Below are 24,334 nucleotides of genomic sequence, written 5' to 3'. Positions count from 1 at the left end.
AGTTCTCTCCAACAGATTATCTACAGTTCTTATGTGGTAGCTCAGTACTTCTGAGACACAAAAGCAGAAGCTGCCAGGCCTTCTTAAGTCTTAAGCTTAGAACTGGCACACTTCTGCCATATTCTTTGGTGAAGCTAAGTCATAGGTCCAGCCTAGGTTTAAGAGGAGGGGACTGTGGCCAGGCACGGTGGCTCACGCCTATAATCCCAGCACTTTGGGAGGTCAAGGTTGGTGGATCACTTGAGGTCAGGAGTTTAAGACCATCCTTGCCAACGTGGTGAGACCCCATCCTACTAAAAATACAAAAATTAGCCAGACATGGTGGCACGCACCTGTAGGCCAAGCTACTTGGGAGGCTGAGGCAGGAGAATCATTTGAACCCGGGAGACAGAGGTTGCAGTGAGCTGAGATTGTGCCACTGTACTCCAGCCTGGGTGACAGAGCCAGACTCCCTTCTCAAAAAAAAAAAGAAAAAAATTGGAGGAAACTGCACAAGGGGCAGGAATAACTGGAGGCATAGCTCAGTGGAGAAAACTAAGGTAACAGACTACCACTACCCTCACCACATGGGTGATTCTATTTAGATGTTTCCAAAAACAAAATGTATGCGGGGATTATAATAGTCAAGTGGCTTGTGATCATGATGAAAGAATTACATTAAATTTATATTTCTAATGATATATCTGGCGTTATGCTGTCATTACGCTTCAGGTGTGCAATGTTAAAATCTTTTATTACCTGCCTTTTTCTTTCTTACTGATTTGAATACTCATCTTGCTTTAAATTTAATGAAGATATTATATACTGAGTTTTCCAGCTGAAAAACTGGAACTTCTTTCTGGGGTATGTGTATATGTTTAGAGAGGTGAATGATGGAAATGAGATGGGCAGAAGGACAAGAACGCCTTCGTGATTTTTTTTTTTAAGAGAATTGGGTCAGCATCCAAAATGAAAACTTGCCATTACAACTTTTCCTGTGAGAGGTCTTTGAGACATTAAATATATTTTGTCTATTTTAGAGCAATAACCAGATTGAGACGATCACAGGTTTGGAGAATCTGAAAGCCCTACAGAACCTGGATCTGTCCCACAATCAGATAAGTAGCCTCCGTGGCTTAGAGAATCATGACCTCCTGGAAGCAATCAACCTCGAGGATAATAAGGTAGTGTTGTACTCACATGTCTTGGTTTCAGTGTCGACATAAGAGGACATGTTATTTAGCACAGACACTCCATTTTTTGTTTCTCAAGGGTGGTCACATTCAATGCCAGCTTAGAAGTATTGTTCTAAGAAAATCCCTAGAGTAGTTGCAGAAGTAGTTTTCTTTTTTTAACTTTTATTTTATTTTATTTTTGTGGGTGTATAGTAGGTGTATGTATTTATGGGGTACATGAGATGTTTTGATACAGGCATGCAATGTGAAATAAGCACATAGTAAAGAATGGGGTATCCATTCCCTCAAGCATGCATCCATTGAGTTGAAAACAATTCAGTTGCACTCTTTATTTTAAAATGCAGTTATTATTGACTATAGTCACCCTGTTGTGCTATCAAATAGTAGGCCTTATTCATGCTTTCTAAGTATTTTTTGTACCCATTAACCATTCCCACCTACCCCCCACCCACCTATCCTTCCCAGACTCTGCTAACCATCCTTCTAGTCTCTACACCCATAGTTCAATTGCTTTGATTTTTAGATTCCACAAATAAATGAGAACATGAGAAAAAAAAAAAAAAGAAAAAAAAAGAAGCAAGAAAAGTCAGTTATTGATCCTGGGAACAGATGAGTTTTCAATCACAGGCAAAACTGTTCATCATCTTCATTCTCCTTGACTTGTATATTACATTGTTTTGGCAACTTCTCCTGTTAATTTTAGTGGACAACCTTTGTTCACTGTGCCACATGTCTTAGGAAGTCCGCACAAGCTCCGTCTCATGTGGTTTTAGTGTCCTTTACATGCATTTGTCGTTGAAGACTGATGTTTAGAAAATTTCTCACTTAAAATTGTTCTCACATATATACAAGGGCTGATGAAAAGGTGGAAAGCACTCATGAAATCTCAACTCAATGCATCTCAGGATTTAGGAAAAAAATTAACAGTAATGATAATAACAATTTTGGTCATAAAATAATCTAGAGATATTTGTCGAGTACTTATGCACCAGGCACTTTTGTAAGCACTTTATCTCATTTAATCCACATTATAACCCTATTATTATTGTCATTTTACAGATGAATAAACTGGGGCAGAGAGAGGTTAAGTAACTTGCCCAAAGTCATATGTCCAGCAAATAGCAGAGCCAAGATGCAAATAGAAAATGGTTTGCCCCCGGTTTCAATGTTCTTAACCTCTGCGTGGTGATACAGTACATGCAATGCTAATGGGCCTCCCTTCTGAAAGGGCCTGTTATAATGCCCCGATACAGTGCTTCTCAGCAAAGTATCACATGAGCCACAGTTGTGAGCCACAGATGTAATGTAAAATTCTCCAGTAGCCACAGTAAAAAGGTGCAAAGAAATAGGCGAAATTGGCCCGGCACGGTGGCTCACGCCTGTAATCCTGGCATTTCGGGAGGCTGAGGCGGGTGGATCACGAGGTCAAGAGATTGAGACCATCCTGGCCAACGTGTTGAAACCCTGTCTCTACAAATAATACAAAAATTAGGCAGGCGTGGTGGCACGCGCCTGTAATCCCAGCTATTCGAGAGGCTGAGGTGGAAGAATCGATTGAACCTGGGAGGTGGAGGTTGCAGTGAGCTGAGATTGCGCCATTGCACTCCCCACTGGTGACAAAGTGAGACTCCGTCTCAAAAAAAAAAAAAAAAAGAAACAGGTGAAATTAATTTTAATAATACATTTTACTTAACCCAGTAGATCCAAAATGTTGTCATTTCAACATGTAATCTGTGTACAAACGTATTGATGAGATATTTAACCTTGTATTGTTTCATACTAAGTTTCTGACATCTGGTGTGTATTTTACACTTAAAGTATGTCTCAATTCACCCTGGCCATATTTTAAGTGCTTGGCAGCTGCATGTGGCTAGTAATTACCAGGTGGGACAGCACAGGTCTAGAAACTCCTCACAAATAGTATGTCATTCTCTTCCATTTCAAGGGACTTTTCAAATTATATTTGCCAAAGTTTAAAGAAAATAGAGGAATATCATCACGTGAAGAAAGGAGTTTATAATTTTCTTTTTTTTTCAAGAAAAAAAATCTTTATTTTTCTCATTTAATACTTTTTTTAAATTGCATTTTAGATTTTGGGGTACATGTGAAGAACATGCAAGATTGTTGCATAGGTACACATATGGCAGTGTGATTTGCTGCCTTCCTCCCCATCACTTATATCTGGCATTTCTCCCCATGCTATCTCTCCCCAACTCCCCACCCCCAGCTGTCCCTCCCCAATTTCTCCCCAACAGACCCCAGTGTGTAGTGCTCCCCTCCCTGTGTCCATGTGTTCTCATTGTTCAACACCTGCCTATGAGTGAGGACATGGGGTATTTGATTTTCTGTTCTTGTGTCAGTTTGCTGAGAATGATGGTTTCCAGGATCATCCATGTCCCTACAAAGGACACAGACTCATTGTTTTTGATGGCTGCATAGTATTCCATGGTGTATATGTGCCACATTTTCCCTGTCCAGTCTTATTATCGATGGGCATTTGGGTTGGTTCCAGGTCTTTGCTATTGTAAACACTGCTGCAATGAACATTCATGTGTGTGTGTCCTTATAGTAGAACGATTTATAATCCTTTGGATATATACCCAGTAATGGGATTGCTGGGTCAAACGGAATTTCTATTTCTAGGTCCTTGAGGAATTATAATTTTCAAATGTTAAAGGGGCTCCATTAAAAAAGTGGCCATGTGTCCCAAAGGGGGATCCTTTAGCAACCATGAGGTGTGTAACAATCACCTAATTCCCCGGCTCCCCACTGGGCAGGGTGAGGAGCAGCCGACAGTACTTTGAAATATTCTTTGAGCCGTCAGAAGAGTTCCTCTGAGAACTCTTCAGGACTGCTGAGAATGCTCTGTATCAGGGAATGAAAATTTATCATTTAGCAGAAACACACCATAGCTTCTTCTCATATGATTAATTTGATGTTAAGAATATTATTTTATTGGTAGGACTTCTTCAGTATTATGTACTTGGTGTTAGCTGTTGAAACATTGTAGCACCTACATGTGATCATTTGAACATCTCTCTGAGACGGATCTTGCTCTTTCTCCCAGACTGGAGTGCAGTGGCACAATCTCAGCTCACTGCAACCTCTGTCTCCCGAGTAGATTCAAGCAATTCCCTGTTTCAGCCTCCTGCGTAGCTGGGCTTACAGGTGCCCACCACCACGCCCAGCTAATTTTTGTAATTTTAGTAAGATGGGGTTTCAGCATCTTGACTAGGCTGGTCTTGAACTCCCTATCTCTTGATCCACCTGCCTGGGCCTCCCAAAGTGCTGAATTACAGGCATGAGCCACCGCGAGCAGCCTGAACATCTTTTTAACGCCACTTAAAAATGTTTACCATCAGCTGGTGATTTGGGGACCTTAGACATACTCTACTGTGTAGTCTTGTTAGATTTGACATAATTTCCAGCATTTAAGACATGTCCCAAACTGTTAGCTTTATTATAACCTCAGTCATTTCTTCTAGAAGCAAGATACCGGTCTGGGAGTGTCTTAGAAAAACACTATCTTACTTCTCCAAGCCTTAGTGTCCTTATTTCAGTGTTTGTTCCCAACTACTTTTCTGAATTTTTGTGAAGATTCACAAGGTAATACTCATAAAGCAATGGAAGCATGGAGAGAACTTGCATCTTGAGTAATAATCGTGCTCCTCCCAGAGCTCACCATCTCTTCATTCTTTGCAGTGTCTGGCTCTGCTTCTAAATCATTCTCCCTGAATGCTGACGCACAATGGCAGCTGAAGACCATTATTCTACTCTATTTTTGCGATGCTTTGTATAGGTAGGACATTCTTTGCAGAGGACTCCTTGCTTCTTTCTTGTTCAAAGGCAGATGCCATTGAATGCCCCCCATAAGCAATGTACGTTCCCCCCCTTTTCATTGAACCCTGGCTCATACTTCTCTTCATGTATATGAACAAAATGAACTTTGGGGACATTAAACCCAATCAGGCTTCTAAGTGAACTTTATTTTTCTCTGGATTTATCTTTGTTAGGTTAGGCCTGTAATGAGAAGAGTTGGACTGGGTGATCCTTGGGGCCTCCAGGGGCTAACAACATTATGCAGAGGCATGCCATTGATGCTAGTGTGATCAGATCTCCTGCTAAAGTCAGTCTCCATTCCACCTAGCCTACGTATCCCTGCCCTGGGATGCCAACAGGAAGGAGATCCCCTAGGAGGTCTTTGGCCTCTTTGCACCCAAAGGTGATGCCCAAGGCAGGATAGCCTGATCTGCTCAGCAGCTGCTCTCTGGATAGTCTTGGGTGTCTGCAGAGAGTGCTGATGCATGCTGCTTCATCACTTTTACAGGCTCTATTTTGAACTCTCAGACCAAGGTGAACGTGACTTTCCCCTTTGCCCCTGACCCCTTTCTTAAAGCCTGCATTGCAGCGATAGACTTGGCCTGCTTCCTGGTGTCCTGGCGCCATGATGACAGGGTCAGCAGAGATAGCTGCCCTTTGGCTGCTTTAGCACTGGCTCACTGAGTAGAGTGCAGGGCATTGACCAGGAGACGGCATGTGCCACGCTGTCTGGCTTGGTGAGGCCAGCTGCGCAGGACTGGCTGTCACTGGCCAGTTTTATGTGACTGGGGATGGAGATCAGCACTCTGAGGGGCAGCTGGTGGGGTGCAGTGCTCCCTTGCAGAAGGGGTGGGAATGTTAAGGCAGCCATTTTCTTCCAATCCTCATGCAGATCCAGCGTATTTCCACCTCTGGAGCCTCATAACATCTGGCGTCTCTGCTAGAAGCTTTTTCCCACATCTTCAAAAAAATTCATTTCATTTCATTTAAGCTTCTGGAAAACTCTCACAAAAAAAGGCCTCTGACCCCCTCTGGCCTCCCCAGCATCCCCTGCCTGTTTTCTTTATCCCTTTACACTTTTTAATTTATCATTAGTACTTACTATTGCCTGAGGTTATGTCATATTGCACATTCTAGTTTCACATCTGTGAGAGTTCACTGGCTTTCCAACTAGAATGTTAGCTTCATGAGCACAGGGACTTTATCTTGTTCGCTCTGAGCAATGTCTGGCTCAGAGCTGGCACTGAAGAATATTTGTTGTTTTGGCTAAGCATGGTAACTCACATCCGTCATCCCGGAGCTTTGAGAGGCCAAGGCAGGCTGATCGCTTGAGGCCAGGAGTTTGAGACCAGCTGGGGCAACATAGCAAAACTCCATCTCTTCCAAAAATTAAAAAAAAAATTAGCTGGGCATGGTGGCATGTGCCTGTAGTCCCAGCTACTTGGGAGGTTGTAGCAGGAGGATGGCCTTAGTCTAGGAGTTTGAGGCTGCAGTAAGGTATTATCACACCATTACACTACAGCCTGGGCAACAGAGGGAGACCCCATCGCTTAAGAAACAAACAAAAAAATATTTGTTGACTGAATGCATGACTCTCAGGAGCTCTCAGGAATACCCAGATTTTCCTCCCTTCTATCAAGTGCTTGGCTGATGTTTGAGTTGCACGCGATGAGATTCTGGAATGATTGTGTATAATAAGTGAGGCTCAAGTGTCTTCCTCCAGGACAGAGGAGGGGGATGGTGACTGAAGATCAGAGGATGGTTTGAGCTGAGAGGACGAGGGCCTTCAATCAGGTAGCTGTAGGGAGGAAGGGGAAGGGAGGCTGGGGTCTAGAGGCGTTGCTGACATAGAATTACTAGAACAGATTGGAGGTGGTGGATGAGAAGATGCTGAGGACAACATCCAGGTTTCCAGCTCAGGTGACTCAGGTGATGGGGTGACAGGGTTGCCATCCAGCCTCCTTACTCTCATCCAGAGCCCCGGGTGCTTGGCTGTTTATCTTGTCCTAAACCTTAGTGGCAGACGTGGGGTTGGGGGACGGCTCTCTGTGACAGAAGGCAAGCCCTGGCCATGGAGCCATTTCTCTTGGAGGCGAATCCTTACTAAGTATAGTGGGTGGAATTGTGTGCCCCTCTTTTCCAGAAAGCCTACCCCCAGGAAACTGTGAATGTGCCCCCTTGTGGGAAAGGGGTCTTTGCAGATATCATCAAGTTCAGGATCTAAAGAGAACATCCTGGTTGTAGGGTGGCTCTAAACATAATGTCCTCATAAGAGGCTGAAGGGACTAAGTCACAGACACAGAGAGAAGGCCATGAGAAGACCCATGTGAAGATGGGACAGAGATGAGAGTTATCTTGCTGCAAGCCAAGGAAGGTCTGGAGTTACCAGAAACTGGAGAAGGCAGGGAAGTGTTCTCCTCTAGAACCTTCTTCAAGAGCGTAGGACTGCTGACACCTTGATTTCAGGCTGCTGGTCTCCAGACCTGTGGAAGAAATTTGTGTTGTTTTCAGCCTCGAGGTTTGTGGTAGTTTGCTATGGAAACCCTAGGAAACTTATATCAAGTAAAACTCTATGTCTAGGGAACAGAGTATGAAGTCTGAAAGTTATGCTTAACTATGGTCTTTTGTAATTTCTGCTTTTTATATTTTATTGAAGAACTTTCTCTATATCCTAAGGTTTTAAATATTCTTGTATATTTTCTTATAATTTTAAGTTTTGTTTTTCCATATTTAGTTTTTAATTTAATTGGAATTTACTTTTGTGGATAGTGTGAGGTGGGCATCTAATTCCCAGGTAGGAAACAGATTGTCCCGACATTTCAGAATTCTGATTAACACTTGTAAAATATTTGATTGGATGGATATGTCAGGATTTATTGAGCCATTTATTTATTGAAATTTATGTTTAAAATTTGATGTAGTACATATTCTTATATATAAATCTTTAAGTATATTTTAAATTATTTACTTAGGATAGATTTTTGGAGATACCATTACTGGATGTGGGCATTTTTAAGACTCTTACTATATTTCATAAAGGTTCATATTAATTAATATCCCACCAACAGTATATAAAGTTAGAATACTATAGAGACCACGCACGGTGGCTCATGCCTGTAATCCCAGCACTTTGGGAGGCCAAGGCAGGTGGATCACTAGGTCAGGAGATCTAGACCATCCTGGACAACATGGTGAAACCCCGTCTCTACTAAAACATAAAAAGTTAGCTGGGCGTGGTGGCATGTGCCTGTAGTCCCAGTCACTCCGGAGGCTGAGACAGGAGAATCGCTTGAGCCCGGGAGGTGGAGATTGCAGTGAACCGAGATCGCGCCACTGCACTCCAGTGTGGTTACAGAGCAAGACTCCGTCTCAAAAAAAGAAAAAAAAAGAATACTATTTTATAAGCACATCTTATGACACCTTTGTGAGCAAGTATCTTTTAAAAATTATGACAGGTAGAAAAAAGCAGTATGTTGTACTATTTTATATAAGAATTTTTGGTTATCCACGACGTTAAACATTTTTTGACCTGTTTTTTAGCCACTTAGCTTTCTTTTTAGAAATTGTCTATGCATGCCCTTGTCTATCATTTATTTTATTACAATGATTCTGCCTTTCGTTTTACTCACTGTACTTTTGATACACATTTTAAAGTAATTTATGAAGTCTATCAATATTTTTCTTTGTGTCTTCCTTTATTATTTTTTAAATTTGTCTGAAGTCTTTCTCTGTTCTGAAATCTGTTAGGTATTCGCCTAAACTTTTTTGCCCTGGTGTCTTTTATTACCTTTCAACTCTTAATCCATAAATTATTTTATAGTATAATTAAAACAAAAATTTTAATTTATAGAAGGAGTAAGATCTAGTGTTCAATAGCACAATGGAGTGACTATAGTTAATAATAATTTACTGTATATTACAAAATAACTAAAAGATTAGAATCGTAATGTTTCCAACAGAATGGAAAAATAAATGCCTGACGTGGTGGGTACGCTAGTTACCCTGATTTGATCATTACACATTGTATGCTTGTATCAAAATATCACATTTACCCCATAATTATGTACAACTTTTATTTATCCACAATAACTAAAAATGTAAAGAATTTATTTACTTTTTAAAATAAGAACAACTATCGTTTACTGAGAACTCATTATATGTCCAGTCTTCTGCTAACCTATCACATTCATTAACTCATTTAACAAATAGTTTTATTGGATAATACTAATTTTCTCACTGACATAGAAATAAATACTTTATGAAGTATTTATTCTGTTCCGTTGATCCATCGGTTGGCTCTTATTCCAGTAATGTACTTGTCATCATTGTCATCAGTTACTTGATAGATCCTCAGTTTGAAAAACATTTGTAGTTCATCTTTTAAATATGCACCATTCTTATTTCTCTTAAGATTCTACTAAGATACGGAAAACTTAAATAAAACTGTTTGTCTTTAGTTTAGTCGAGAATTCAGGCCTGCTGCAACCCAAGCTGTAGTCCTGGCCAAATTCAGGAAGTCGTGGAATCTTTTTTTTTTTCCTTTTTCCCCTTCTTAAAATTGTGAAACATAACCAATACAGAAACGATCTGTCTTCTGAAGTATTTATTCTGTTCCTTTGATCCGTCTGTTGATTCTTATCCCAGTAACGCACTTACCATCATCAACTAGTTGATGGATCCCCACAGTTTGAAAAATATTTTTCTGCACAGATTTATGTTTAAATGTGCCAGTGAAAAAAATTTTAATGGTTGTACCCAATTGTTTTCTAAGAAGACAAATATATATGTGTATATATATTTATTTATATATATTCACATGTAGATATTCTTTTTTTCCTTTTTTTTTTTTTTTGAGACAGAGTCTCACTCTGTCACCCAGGCTGGAGTGCAATGGCACGATCTCAGCTCATTGCAACCTCCACCTCCTGAGTTCAAGTGATTCTCCTGCCTCAGCCTCCCAAGTAGCTGAGATTATAGGCACCTGCCACTGTGCCTGGCTAATATTTTTTTTTTTTTTCTATACTTTTAGTAGAGACAGGGTTTCATCATCTTGGCCAGGCTGGTCTCAAACTGCTGACCTTGTGATCCACCCACCTCAGCCTCCCAAAGTGCTGGGATTACACGCGTGAGCCACTGCGCCCGGCCGAAATTATATATTCACATATAGAAATTATATATGTATATATACATTTTTTTTTTAAGAAAAGAGTTTAGCAGTTCCCTTTAGATCTGGATGGTGATGCTTAGAGACTAGGGCCTTGAGGAAAATGGTAAAAGGAAAAAAAGAAGAAGTCAGTATGCCTTGGGAGTGGGAGGTGGTGTGGACTATTGTGAGTAGCGGCAAAGGAGATGAGAGAATGGGCTGGACTGGAGCCGGGGGATCAACCGTGCTGGGATGACGTTCTTGGCAGCAGATGGCTGAAGTTCCCATAAAAACATAACTTTTCTGACAGTATTTCACTGAAAGCTGTTTGGGGTGCTGTTGTCTCTACTCCTGCTATAAAATCTGTTACGCACAGAGCCTTGAGTCTGGCTTTTGCAGAGAAAAGATGTGAGGATGGGATCCACCTCCAGGTAGGTTGTGCAGGAAAGGGAGGGCACATGCAAGACAAGCAGTATCTGCGGCACTTTGCTAATTCAGTAGAAGTGGGGAGGTGAAGCCATACCTCCTCCCTGCTTATATCATTCTACCCTTGGAAGGCCAGGAAGGGAAGATGAATTCCTTTCATTTGACTCTCAAAAAACCAACTAATCCCAGCTGACATCTTTGTGGTAATATAACTTTGCATATTCCATGATTGCTGTGCTCATGATGTTTGCAACATACCAAGGAGATCTTTCCATGTCAGTCATTGTAAATATCACTGTCTTCTAAAATAAGCATGTAGTATTCCTACTAGAGGACTGTATATTACCCATTAAATTACCTAATCTTGGTGTTCTTAGGAATTTATAATTTTTTTACTTTTACTGATGTTAGACTGAATGTTCTTGTATCTAATTTTTTTCCCAAAAAATAGATACAAGATGTTCTCTAGTATAAGCTCCTTAAAGTGGGAGAACTGGTTCATAGCTTATGAAACACATGAAACACATCACGTTGTCCTATAGAAAGAATGCACCTGTTTCCACTCTCACCAGCAACGTGTGCAAGTGCATGTGGCCACGACTTGTTGGTGAGACATGGTGAGTGCAGGCACACATCTCCTCTTAACATTAGTGTTAGGTCTAAAAGCAAGCGCAGGCCAAGTGTGGTGGCTCACGCCTATAATCCTAGCACTTGGGAGTGGGAAGTCGAAGTGGGTGGATTGCATGAGCCCAGGAGTTCAAGAACAGCCTGAGCAACATGGCAAAACCCTGTCTCCAAAAAGTACAAAATTAGTTGGGCTTGGCAGTGCACACTTGTGGTCCCAGCTACTCGGGGGTAGGGGGCTGAAGTAGGAAGATTCCTTGAGCTAATGCGGTCGAGGCTTCAGTAAGCCATGATTGTACCGCCGCACTCCAGCATGGGTGACAGAGGGAGACCCCATCTCAAAAAAAAAAAAGAAAGAAAGAACAACATGAGCGAGTGGTATGCTAGAGGGAAATTAATATATTGTTCGTTGTTCACAAGTTTACTTTTCCATTTTCCTGAATAATACAATAGAAAACAGTTGATCCCTTTTTTAAAAAAGATAATCCAAATGGTAGGCTGATGGACAGTTTAGTCATCTTATAGAAAAAGACGTGTATAATAGTATAATGTTACTCTAACAAGATTAATGTGTGCAGGTTGTAGATTGCAACTCTGGCATTCACCTTTCGTGTTATATCTTTGAAAATGGCATCCTTTGAACAGGGTGCATATGTTTGTCTTCTGCTTGGCTTTGGTTCTAGTTTGCAGTTTAGCTGTGTATCGTGGTTGGATAACTCAGGAGTGAATGGTGACCCTGCTGTTGGGGTGCTTTCCAGTGCATGCAGAAATGATTTGGAGAAAAATAGAAATGAAAAAGTGATTATTAACTTTTTGCTAAAGTTCAGTATCTACACTTGAGATAAAATTGTAATTATGCTAATTTCAGAACATTTAAACAAACTTATTAGTCTTTAATTTAGTGGAGAATTCAGGCCTGCTGCAACCCAAGTTCTATTCCTGCCAAATTAAGGAACTTTTAAGCCATCTTTTTTTTGTTTTTCCTTTTTGTTTCCCTACTTTTTAAAATTGTGAAACACAACCTATGCGGAAAAGTATATAAAACATACGTGTACAAGTTAGCTAAGGAGTTCAAGGTGAACAGTACCCACCCATCCAGAAATATGTCATAGAATTTTCAGTTTTTTACCTTTCCTTGAAATAATTTTCATAGAAAAAGTGATAAAGCCATATGTGTACATGCAGGAAGAAGCTTTTAACCAGTCACAAATGACCACGGTGGCAGAAGAAGGATTGGGAAAGGAAGCTGGGGGGCTGGAGGGCTAGGAACGGGGGTGGGATGGGTAACCAGGTCATCCTTGGGTGCATTTTTGTACTGTTTTTCTGACTTTGAATGCTATTTTATTTCTGCCTTAAAGTGAGCATGGATAAGCGGAGGAAACTTACTATTCCCTAGTTAGAGAAGAAAAAACATGGTTGTGTTCACGCACATTTATTGAAGGGGCATGCAACAATTCTCGTGTTCTGTGCAATTCTCATTAAAAAGCTAGACAGAGCAATTTTTAAAATAAGTTGAATTGATAAGACCCAAACTGGCTCCTATTGTATTATGTTTTCTATTGCCTTTGCGCATTTAGTCTGTTGATAATTTTTTTCTTTGAACAGATTGCTGAGCTGAGAGAAATAGAATACATTGAAAATCTACCTATCCTTCGAGTTCTCAATCTTCTAAAAAATCCAATTCAGGTGAGACTTTATTTATATCAGAGGAGGGAGAGAGAAGAAAATGGGGAGAGTCGAGGGTAACTATCTAGGAATTCTTCAAGAAGCACTTTTGATAAAAGAATATCAGGAATGTGAATGAAGTTTGTCTATCTTCCTTCTCTCTAAGGAAGGGTTTAGTAGTACCTAAAGTGACTTTTTTTGTTGTTTTATTTTTTTTGAGACCGAGTTTGGCTTTTTTGCCCATGCTGGAGTGCAATGGCACCATCTCGGCTCACCACAACCTCCACTTCCCGGGTTCAAGTGACTCTCCTGCCTCAGCCTCCCGAATAGCTGGAATTACAGGCAGGCGCCACCACGCCCTGCTAATTTTTTGTATTTTTAGTAGAGATAGGGTATCTCCATGTTAGTCATTCTGGTCTCAAACTCCCAACCTCAGGTGGTCCATTCACCTCGGCTTCCCAAAGTGCTGGGATTGCAGGCGTGAGCCACCGTGCCCGGCCGTGACTTTTTTTTTTTTTTTTGAAGACATAAGATCTCCTTTCATGACTAACAAGCTTTCACTTGACTGTCAGTGAAGGAAAGCCTGCTATTGAATATCGCTTACTTACTCTGCTGGTCATTTGTGACTCATCCCTGGTAGTACTGAAGGTTACAGGAAGGAGATGATGAAATTGCAGAACAATGTTCTTTCACATTAGACAATGCAAGACACCAGAGGTGGAGACAGAATGTGGTTCCTGTTTTATAACAGGGGAAAGAAAATCTAAGATTACATACCGAATTTACCTGGATATAGCCATGAAATTGGTGTAATTGTAAAATAATTATAGAACAAATGAATACATTTCCTAGGAGTTCTTTACCTCTGGGATTTAAGGACCAGGACTGTTTCAAGTCCCTCTCGCCATTGATAGATGCTTTCTCCTGGCCTCCTTCCCTCCCTCCTTGTCCATTTGTCCTTCATTCCATTCTCCTACTTGTATCCTTCACTTAGTTTCCACCGGCTCTTGACTTGGCATGTAGCTCTTAGTAACTTTCTTTTTGCATGTATCTTGATGAACATGTCTAGATAGGTGAAAAACAAAAAATAGAAGAAAGATTTATAAATTAAAAACTATCCTTGGTACAGGAATAGTGGGGGGCAATTTAAAAGCATTTTATTTCTGGAAAAATAAGAGGCAGGGCTTAAAGTGGCCAGCACACCTCAGTTTCAGATCTGAAGAGTATTTGTGCGTATGCATGAATAAGCATCACAAGCCCTTTGACACATTAGCTGATTTATATACAAAACCTCCCCCCCAACATTTACGCGTAGAAGTAAATCACCTAAGCTTTGTACATTCACCTCATATACAGGCTCATCTATTGGGTTGATACAAAAGTAATTGTGGTTTTTGTTTTCTTTTAGTGGCAAAAATTGCAATTACTTTTGCACCAACCTGATAGATAATGGATCATCCACTAATATCTAGTGTCTTTCCTCTCAAAGAGACATAGTTTCTACTATAAAAACTTTAATTCTATTTCTAAAAGGCAGATAATCCTGATGGTAGGGAGTAATATGCAGGTTGTTTTATAAATGAATATTACTTTATTATTACAAATTCATAATAAATGATACAAATTAATACAAAATATTCCATATAAATAATAAAATAATATAAAATATTGAAGTTTTATTATTTGCAGAATTGAAACTTGTTGGAGTTAGAAGACAGGGTTTGAGTCACTGGCCACGAATCTTAGATGAGATGCTTTACCTCTCTGAGGTTTAGTAGCTTTCCCCTTTAGAAGTGAGGATAATCTGGAAGCCACTATCCTCAGCAACCTAACACAGGAACAGAAAACCAAGCACCGTATGTTCTCACTTGTAAGTGGGAGCTGAACAATGAGAACACGTGGACACAGGGAGGGGAACATCACTCACTGGGGCCTGTCCGGGGAGTGGTGGGAGGAGGTGGGGCATCAGGTAAAATAGCTAATGCATGCAGGGCTTAATACCTAGGTGATGGGTTGATAGGTGCAGCAAACCGCCGTGGCACACCTTTACCTATGTAAGAAGACTGCATGTCCTGCACATGTATCCCAGAACTTAAAATTTTTAAAAAGAAATGAGGATAATCCATCTGTCCTGCTAATCTCTAATCTCACAGGGAGATTAACAAGAGTGTACACTGGAAGACTTTATACTTTACAAGGCACAGTCAGCATTGAGTTAATGTAAGGGGACTGGTAAGTGTGAAATGCATAGCCCTGTGAGGGTATACGTGGGAATGATAAGATAGCAGGTGAGGCCCAAGCTCATGAAAATCCCAATGCTGGTGCTTGTTGATTTGGGATCAGGAAGGCAACTGAACAGTCCTCTTGATATTTTAAATAGGAAAAGTCTGAATATTGGTTCTTCGTAATTTTTGTGCTTCTGCGATTAACAGAATTAGATCAGAAGAAGATCAAAGTGGAAGAAAAGGTATGTAATCATGTAATTTCTTGTGTTTATGGGTTAATGTGCTCAAAATCTCGTGCCATGGAAGCAATGTAATCAGTAAATAAGACACATAACAATATGTACATTAATTCATTTAGGGAATGTTTCCTTGCCTTAGAATCTGTTTGTTTAACCCTTTGCAAAGGTGAGTATCAGCACAAATGCAGTGAAAGGCCTGCTGGCTTGCTGTTAGTACAGTGAAAAGGTTGGCTGTGGGGAACAGAAGCAACGTATATATCCACTTATATAGGTCACAGCTTTATGGCAGACGATCTCTTTGAAAAACTGTCGTATTTGGAAGATATATGATTCTAACTGTGTTACCTGAAAAATTCATTTAACAATAAAATGTATTATAATGTCACTCTACCATATAATTGAAAGGTATTCAAATCACTACTCTGATATTTTAAATCCTTAATTCTGCTTTTTAAAATGATTCATCTAGTCACAAAATTCCAGAATAACCAGACTTTGAATGCTAGCACCTGCCTCCCTGCGTTTCATACTCACAGTCACTGCTTTGTGTCACTTTAGTAGCTGGTGACAGCCAAAATCTCTCCTAAGGAGAGATTTCTTACACTGGATGCAAATTTGAGATGGGAATGAAAACAGGTATAAATATGTAGAGAGCACGTATTCCGTCTCATAAATGCCTTTCTGAAATCTTGGTTAAAAGTAGTTACAGATGCCAGTCTGTCATTATTCTCACGCTCAAAGGTACTTATTAGATTTCTCTTTTCCTTTAACATTTTACAAAAGGAATAAAATGTAAAACCATTTATTAAGTAAATACTGTATATGGCATATGGTAGTTGAAGATAATGTATTTAGAAGGATGGAAAAGACAAGGGGATGGAAAACTATACATTATGAAGAAAAGGCCCATATCCTTGAATGAAGAAAGTTACGCTAAATGAAGAGGAAGGTTTGGTAGAATTTGAGATTATGGAAATTGTTCTTGGTGAGATGGTATGAGGAAAACATTCCCCACACATAAAAATCTACAGCTAGAAGTTTTATTCCTTTTTCACATACTAGAAGTTGGAACGTTTACTATATTAAAAGTAATCCTGTGTTAAATTATGTTGTGTACCTGGTTGCATGTATAGAACATTTCAGTAAGGAAAAATCCAGGCTTTGTCTTCTTTTTAGAAACAAACTTTTTTTTTTCCCATTTACATCTCTAATTCTGGGAAAGGTTTCAGCGGTGAATAAATATGATCCTCCCCCTGAAGTGGTTGCAGCCCGAGACCACCTGACCCATGTTGTCAACAGCGTGATGCAGCCGCAGAGGATCTTTGACAGGTATTTATTAGGAATCCACAGGCCAGAATTCAGGGTGAGCAAGCAAAAGACAGCCTTGTCATTTTCCCTAGCCCTCTATTTTGTGACGCCTTCATTTCCGATAAATGCCGCTTTTCCCCCTTCTCTGAGGGAAGGGGCCAAGTCTTTATTTGATAGATGATATTGTCTCTGTTACGGCGTATTATTAATATCATGTGCTTGAATGTGTTGCTTGCTTGTTGGTTTTTTCCCAAGCATGGTGATGAGTTGATTCATCCTCACTGGTTTGTCTGGCCTCTTGTGTGGTGGCCAGCCTGTGCCATACAACAGTGAAATCTAAAAAAAAAAAAAAAAAAAAAAAAAAGTCAAATTTTCAGTCTTAGAATAGAAACACGGACCTTAACTTTAACAGAAAATTGTGATAATTTATATCCATTCTAAATTTCCCCTCAGCTGTGAGTGAATGCTAAATACCCTTGCCAGAGACTGTTCCATGAATTCCCATTATTAGGGAGTCCCTTAGAAGACGCCCAAATAGCCTAAGGGAAATGTGAAACAGTCTTTGCACTAAGCTATGATAAACTCGGCAGGGAGGAGTTGCCCAGCTTGATCAAACGCATGAACATAGTCTCTCACCTCTGAATTCAAAGACAGATTTACCATGCTTTCTCCATTTCTTTTTAAAACAATCTGTTGGAGCAGATGGCCATTTATGCTACAAGTATAAGGCAGAAATTCTATCAATACCCAAAGGCATTTAAAAAATACTTGTAAAATCTCTTGGATATATAAATGGCTTCCCTTCTTCATGTGGTATTTACTCCTTCTTGTACTTCATCTGACTGGTTTCCCACAGAGAGCAAAATGTTTTATTTTGCAAGCCAGGACATGATTTTTGCATATAATTTAATAATGCAGACGTTGACAGTTTTACATGTTTATGGTGGCCCTCTAGGTAAAATGAATTATCATTTATTTACATACATCTGCAAAAGCACATTTGCTTCAAAAGAGGGGCATTTATGTCCTCATCGTATTTCTTTTCTTGTTTATGATATTGCTAGTTGTTTCATGCTTTAGGATACATTTAAATAAAAACATATATCAAAGAAATTTGCAGCAGTGTTTGATAAACACATATATCTTGATCATTTCTGGCTGTTTGGCAAACAAGAGCAAAGGCCAAGTAGGCCCAGATGTTCCAGGGTGGAGTAGCATTCATTGTGGGAACTCATGGACACAGTACCAGTAGCTGGTGTGCAGGCCTGCAGTGCCCTTCCTACTCTGTCTAGGCCAGTACACAGCTCTCTGTCAGCACCAGAAGTCAGGATCCAGGAGAGGAACCCTGACTCTTTGCTTTGGGACTTGTATGCTGCATTACTGGGGAATCACTATCCTCTCTCCTGGTATAATTGGGGTGAGGATAAGTATTAAAGTGACATGGCCAAACCTTGACTCTGGTAGTCATCGATAGCGTCCTTGCTTTCTGACATGACAAAGCTCTCCAGACGCATCTTGTACATGTCCTGTCCCAAATCTGGAATCAGCCATTTCTGTAAGAAGCCCTAGTTTTAGTGAAAAATAGTATTTCCAAATCCCAGTCTGGGGGTTAAGATACTCATTGCTACCAGGTTGGTCATTATTTCTAGGCCTTTTAATGGAAAAAGCTAAGAATACCAGTCGTTCCATCCATCCATCCATCCCATTTGTACCTGTCTATATCTGTTCTATCTATAACTATCTCTATTTGGATAGACCTATCTGTGTCTATCTATAGAGAGATGGATTAAATACCTCCTGAATTCTTGATATCTACAATATGATTCCAAAACTACAGTTAAGTTTTTACTCAACCTCCTTGCTACTGTATGTGTATTTCCTTTTATTCCCACACCAAGAATCCTGGTTCTAAGGGACACAGAGGAAGATGAAATTACCAAATCCCATAATTACTCATTAAAAAAATCCTAGATTGTACCACAATGGCATCAGAATACTAATACTAATACTACCACCAAAATGATTCCTGAAAACATTAAAAATATTTTTTGCCTACAATTTGCCCATTTTCTCCCATGTTGTTTATTGTGCTAAAATATATGTTACAAAGTTTGCCACTTCAACAATTTTTAAGTGGACAGGTCAGTGGCATTAAGTACATTCATAATGTTATCTAACCATCACCACCATCTATTTCCAAAACATTTCCATTACCTCAAATGGAAACTCTGTACCCATTAAGCAATAACTCCTGGTTCTGCTCTGCTCCAGCCTCTGGTAAGCTCTAATCTACTTTTGTCTCTATGAATTTGCCTATTCTATGTATTTCATGTAAGTGTCAACCACCCCATTTAGAAAATAGTGTTGAACTAAATATAGTTGACTATAGTTTTGACTATTGTCAAAACATGTAGCCATCACATAGTGTATTTCTCCTTCTGGCTCTCATTTAGTCTTAAGTCTAAGACTAACTACATAGTTATTGCTCACTACCAGTCATTATATTGATGTCCCTTGAGTCACTTTGGTTGTATGAAGCTTGTTTTCTAGTAGATTCCTTAGGAAGGAATATGGGATCAGTATCCTCTAAAATCTTGCATGTGATAATAATGTGTGCCCTTTATACGTGAAAGTCATTTTTGCTTAATATAAAATTCAGGACTCACACCTTTTTCCTTGAATATATTAAAAATGTTACTCCATTGTGTTTTGGAATAAAACATTGTCAAAATCTGATGATAATTTAATTTTCTTTTCCTTATAAGTAATATGCTTTTCTTTTCTAATTGGAATTTTTTTCTTTTTCTTTAAAGCCCAGTTAATTTTATTAGACTATGTCCTGGTATTAGTTCTGGGCTGATAGTTCAGGTATAATGTGGGCCCTTTCAATGTGTAGTTTTTTTTGGTTGTTTGTTTTTCTTTTTTTTTTTTTTTAAATTTCAGGGAAGGTTTTTTGAAGTATGGTCCCTGTTTTCTGTTCCTTTGCTTTGGTTTTCTTCTTCAGGAAGAAGCTCTCTTTTGCTTATTTTTAATATTTGGCTTTTTCTTTTTCTTAGTTAATATATATATTTATATTTTTTTGAGGTAATTGTAGATTCACATGAAGTTGTAAGAAATAATACGGAGAAATTCCATATACCAGTCACCCAGTTTTCCTCAATGGTGATATCTTACCTAACTATGGCAGAACATTAAAACCAGGAAATTGACCAGGAAATTCACCAATCTTATCGGATTTCACCAGTTTTGCATGTACTCTTTTGTCTTTAGCTCTATTGACTTCTGTGCAATTTTGTCACATGTGTAGATTCGTCTTAGCACCACTATAGTCAAGACATAGAGCAGTTTCATCAAAAGGATCCCTTGCAACACCCTTCAACAGTCACGGCACCTCCGTCCCTCTCATCTTCCCTAACCCCTGGAAACCACTAATCTGTCCCGGTCTCTATCTATAACGCTGTCATTTCAAGCATGTAATATAAATAGAATCATACAGTATATAGCCTTTTGGGATTGGCTTTCGGTTTTCTACTCACACTCATTCCCTGGAAATCCATTCAAGTTGTTGCATGAATCAATAGTTCATTCTTTCTTATTGCCCTGTAGTATCCCATGGCATGGATGCATCACAGTTACTTGAACTATTCACCTGTTGAAAGACATCTGGATTGATTCCAGTTTTGGGTGATTACAAACAGAGCTGTCGTGAACATTCACATTTAGGCTTTTGTGTATGGGTGGCGTCAGCCTGCCTGCTCTCGGCAGGTACCCAGTGGCTGTTTTGGGGTTCACGTGAACATTCACATTTAGGCTTTTGTGTATGCGTGGCATCAGCCTGCCTGCTCTCGGCAGGTACCCAGTGGCTGTTTTGGGGTTCACTTGCTCTCAGGTGTGTCAGATGCTGCCCCATTGCTTCCCTCTTCTTCCTCCTGCATTGACTCCAGTACCACACAGGTTTTGTCGGTTCGTGGCTCTTAGATTGAAAAACTATGCTGTTTCATTGTTGCCACAGACTCTTCTCAGAATCTATACCGTTGTCTTCACAGAATCCACACCTCAGTCATGTGTTTTTTGTTTTTTTTTTTAAATTTTCTATTTTATTTTAGATTGCTACAATTTGGGCCATGAGTAGAGCCTAAACACATCTATTCAGTGTGTTGTGAGAGATTTTATTAATAATCAATTTATTCTTTGGTCCAGGCTTCAGGCTTGGCAGCCAAGTCTACATTTGTATATCAGGTCTCCCTTATTAGCTGTCACTTTGAGCAAGTTAAGTAACCTCCTTATCTCTTTGTACATCAGTTTCTTCATGTGTTAAAAGGGGAAATGACAGAAACATCTTCATTAGCTTCTTGTGATAATTAAATGAGGTAATACATGTATGACTCCTAGAATACTTCCTGGCACAGTAATTGCTCAGGTAAATTTTAGCTGTTACTGTTAAGTTGGCTTTACATACCTGCATTATAATTCAGTAGTTATGAACATTTATCTTAACTTTACAGTCTTATTTAGCTTTAACAGTCTTATTTCTTTCATTGATCAGTTTTGGGGGGGAATATTTCACTCTAGCAATCAAGAACCAACATATATTTTTCCTTTAAATGTCAAGTTAAAGTAAATTACATAAGTTCATATTTTACCTTATGTGATATCTATGCTTTGAATATTATTTGTGGCATACAATCAATCTGTTTTTGGAAAGTACAACTCTTCTTCTATGCAGTGTCTTATATAGCAGGTGCTCATTTAGCCGGGTTTATGATGGATGTACTCATGGATGTAGTTAATGTGCTGTCTCTTTGACTGCAGTAGGGCAATTGACCTGGTCCTGTGTTGCAGCACTCTTCCCAGCCTGGATGCCCCTTATCCCATGCTCATATTAGCTGGTCCTGAAGCTTGTGGGAAACGAGAACTTGCCCATCGCCTCTGCAGACAGTTTAGCACTTACTTCCGATACGGGTAAGTTTAAAATTCATATGAATTATTGCAGGTATCAATAGTTTCTTTCTTTCTTTCTTTCTTTTTTTTTTTGAGACGGAGTCTTGCACTGTTGCCCAGGCTTGAGTGTAGTGGCGCAATCTCGGCTCACTGCAACCCCTGTTTCCTGGGCAAGAGATTCTCCTGCCTCAGCCTCCCGAGTAGCTGGGACTACAGGCATGTACCACCATGCCCAGTAATTGTTGTATTTTTAGTAGAGATGGGGTTTCACTATGTTGGCCAGGCTGGTCTTGAACTCCTGACCTTGTGATCCTCCTGCCTTGGCCTCCCAAAGTGCTGGGATTACGTTCATTTCTAGTAAAATCTCAGATGTTGCTAATGTTGGCTATTAATTTTAAGCAAGTTCAGAAATATACAAAACAACTTAATATTTAAGTTACACTTAAATATTGTAGCAAATATTACACTTAAATATTGTAGCAAAGTTAAAAGTAATAAGTAAATTGAAAGTTCAACAGATACTAACTCTTGGTAAGGACAAAGCACTATGTGAGTGTTAATCCTTGAAGGTAAAATATTGATAAAATTGGATCAATGTGATTACCTGGTCCTGAAATTATGGAATCTTGATTATTGTGCCATTCTACAATGTGGTAAAGATGATTGCTAAAGTATAATTCTAGCAATAGAAGAACTTACCATATAGAGGAAGAAACAAAATGGTTTTTCTTTTGTGAAGCAGACAGTAAACACACAGCAGTGACTCCCCTACTCCCCCATAAATAAGCAAGCGAACCAGCATGGCTCATTCATGCTGTTACCCATCATTTCCATAAAAGGCTTATCAGCTTTTTTGCCATTTATCATACTGTGATATACACTGTATTTTTTTAACTTTAATTTTCTAAATGCTTAACTTAATTCAGTCTCAATCCAAATCACCCTCCAGGGTTTGAAAATAAACATCTTTTTAATTAAGCATGATGGCATTTGAAGGCAGGCTTCTTCCCTTGCCTTGCAGTGTGACAGCATGAATCACCATGTTGTGATGTGTGATGGGCAGATCTGTGTTCAGTGACAGCCTCTCCTGTCTGAGCTCGGAACACATGCCAACAGCACTTGAGCTTCTTTGCCTCCAACAGGTCTTCCTATTTTAAGGCATAATTTAGGAGGAAGGAAGGAGAAGGAGCAGCATGTTTTTTCTTTATCTTTCCTTCAGGTTAGCATTCAATACAGTTCAAGATTTCTGGAGCAAACAGTTTGCTTAGTGATGTCTTAGTGACACAGTTAAAATAGAGGAACATGTCTGAAAAACTAGAACCGTCAAAAAACCCACAAAACTCCAAGATTTTTTAGAGGCCAAGTGCCGTGGCTCATGCCTGTAATCCCAGCACTTTGGGAGGCTGAGGCAGGTGGATCACTTAAAGCCAGGAGTTCGAGACCATTCTGGCCAACATGGCAAAACCCCATCTCTACTAAAAATATAAAAATTAGCTGGGTGTGTTGACACATACTTGTAATCCCAGCTGCTCAGGAGGCTGAGTTGTGAGAATCCAAGGTTTTGCCACTGCACTTCAGCCTGGGCAACAGAGCAAGACTCTGTCTCAAAAAAAATAAAATAAAAAAGGATTTTTTTTAGAGGTTTTGGTGGATCAAATTTAGAATTGTCTCTCATCTCTTAAACTGGTTTTGTCTTGTATGTTTTATGTATGGTGAAGAAATTACTTTTAGATTAGTGGTGCCTGTCACTGAGCTGAGGATGTGACTACAAAGATATATAGGACAGCAAGAAAAATAAGTGCAAATTTTTCCCTAATGCTATTACAAAAAAAGTTCCTTCCCTGAAGCTATACATGTTTAAACAATGTAAACACTATTTCAAGCAGGCCCCATTTATTTAGATATTTAAAATTATATCCTTTATTTGAACAACTCTAGGCCACAAATACTATGGAATAATTTATTGATTTATATATTTTAAACACCCTGAAGTAACAAAAGTAAACTAAAAGTTAATGTTAGAATGAAAATATAGAGTACATGATGTTTCTGTGGGTGTATTGAACCTGTTTTTAAAGATAAGCTGAACACAATGAATGGAAGGTCAAATTAAGGCAAAAGGGTATGTGCTATTTTGCTAATGCGTAAATTTGGAACTTTTTAGCAAACCAAAGTAACCTTTGAGGAGCCAAGGTTTTCTCCAGTTCCTTTCACATCTCTGATACCAGTTATGTTGTAAATGGTTGGTAGCCCCGTCTTGTTTATTTATCTGTGTTATGCTGTTGCCAAGGCGTGTTCTGTTGGATATGTTTTTAGAGGTGGTTATTGACTCATCATCAAGATTCTAAGCCAATCTGCCCTTACATTCTTACCTGGTACGGCCTCCCAATTACTCATTTTAATTAAATCTGTTGTAATTAAAATGCTTATCCATCATGCTTGTGATTAATTGATGTAATATCTACTTTCCCTGATTGTCTGTAGCCCATTGAGGGTAGGGCTCCTGTCAGCCTTGTTCACCATTGAGTTCTCAATGCCCAGTATATGGCCAGGCACTTAATATGTGTGTGATAAATATTTGTTAAGTAACTGACTGACTAATTGAGTAAATGGTTGGCTGAATTAATGGTATTGTGTACAACGGATCATGACAATGACTGTAATAAGAAGCATGGGTGATTTTCCTCAACCTCCACTCATGGAGCTATGCAGAGATGAATGGATTCATCCATTTGTTCATTCTTTCAATAAATATTTATTGAATTCCTC

General features: G+C 39.4%; 1 protein-coding gene across 1 annotated transcript in view; it reads left to right on the top strand.

Moving 5' to 3' along the window:
* Positions 1-24,334, top strand: part of LRGUK (leucine rich repeats and guanylate kinase domain containing) — a 120,836-nt gene that overhangs the window by 31,129 nt on the left and 65,373 nt on the right. The window contains exons 7-11 of the mRNA XM_032275949.1: positions 1,020-1,163; positions 12,793-12,873; positions 15,233-15,319; positions 16,539-16,645; positions 21,467-21,586. Of these exons, the coding sequence (XP_032131840.1) occupies positions 1,020-1,163; positions 12,793-12,873; positions 15,233-15,319; positions 16,539-16,645; positions 21,467-21,586 (539 nt within the window). The remainder of the gene's footprint in view (positions 1-1,019; positions 1,164-12,792; positions 12,874-15,232; positions 15,320-16,538; positions 16,646-21,466; positions 21,587-24,334) is intronic.

This window comes from Sapajus apella, unplaced genomic scaffold (genome assembly GCF_009761245.1).
Source record: "Sapajus apella isolate SASKATOON/1434 unplaced genomic scaffold, GSC_monkey_1.0 scaffold7, whole genome shotgun sequence".
Classification (NCBI taxonomy): Eukaryota; Metazoa; Chordata; class Mammalia; order Primates; family Cebidae; genus Sapajus; species Sapajus apella.
This window is presented reverse-complemented; position numbering and strand designations above follow the sequence as displayed.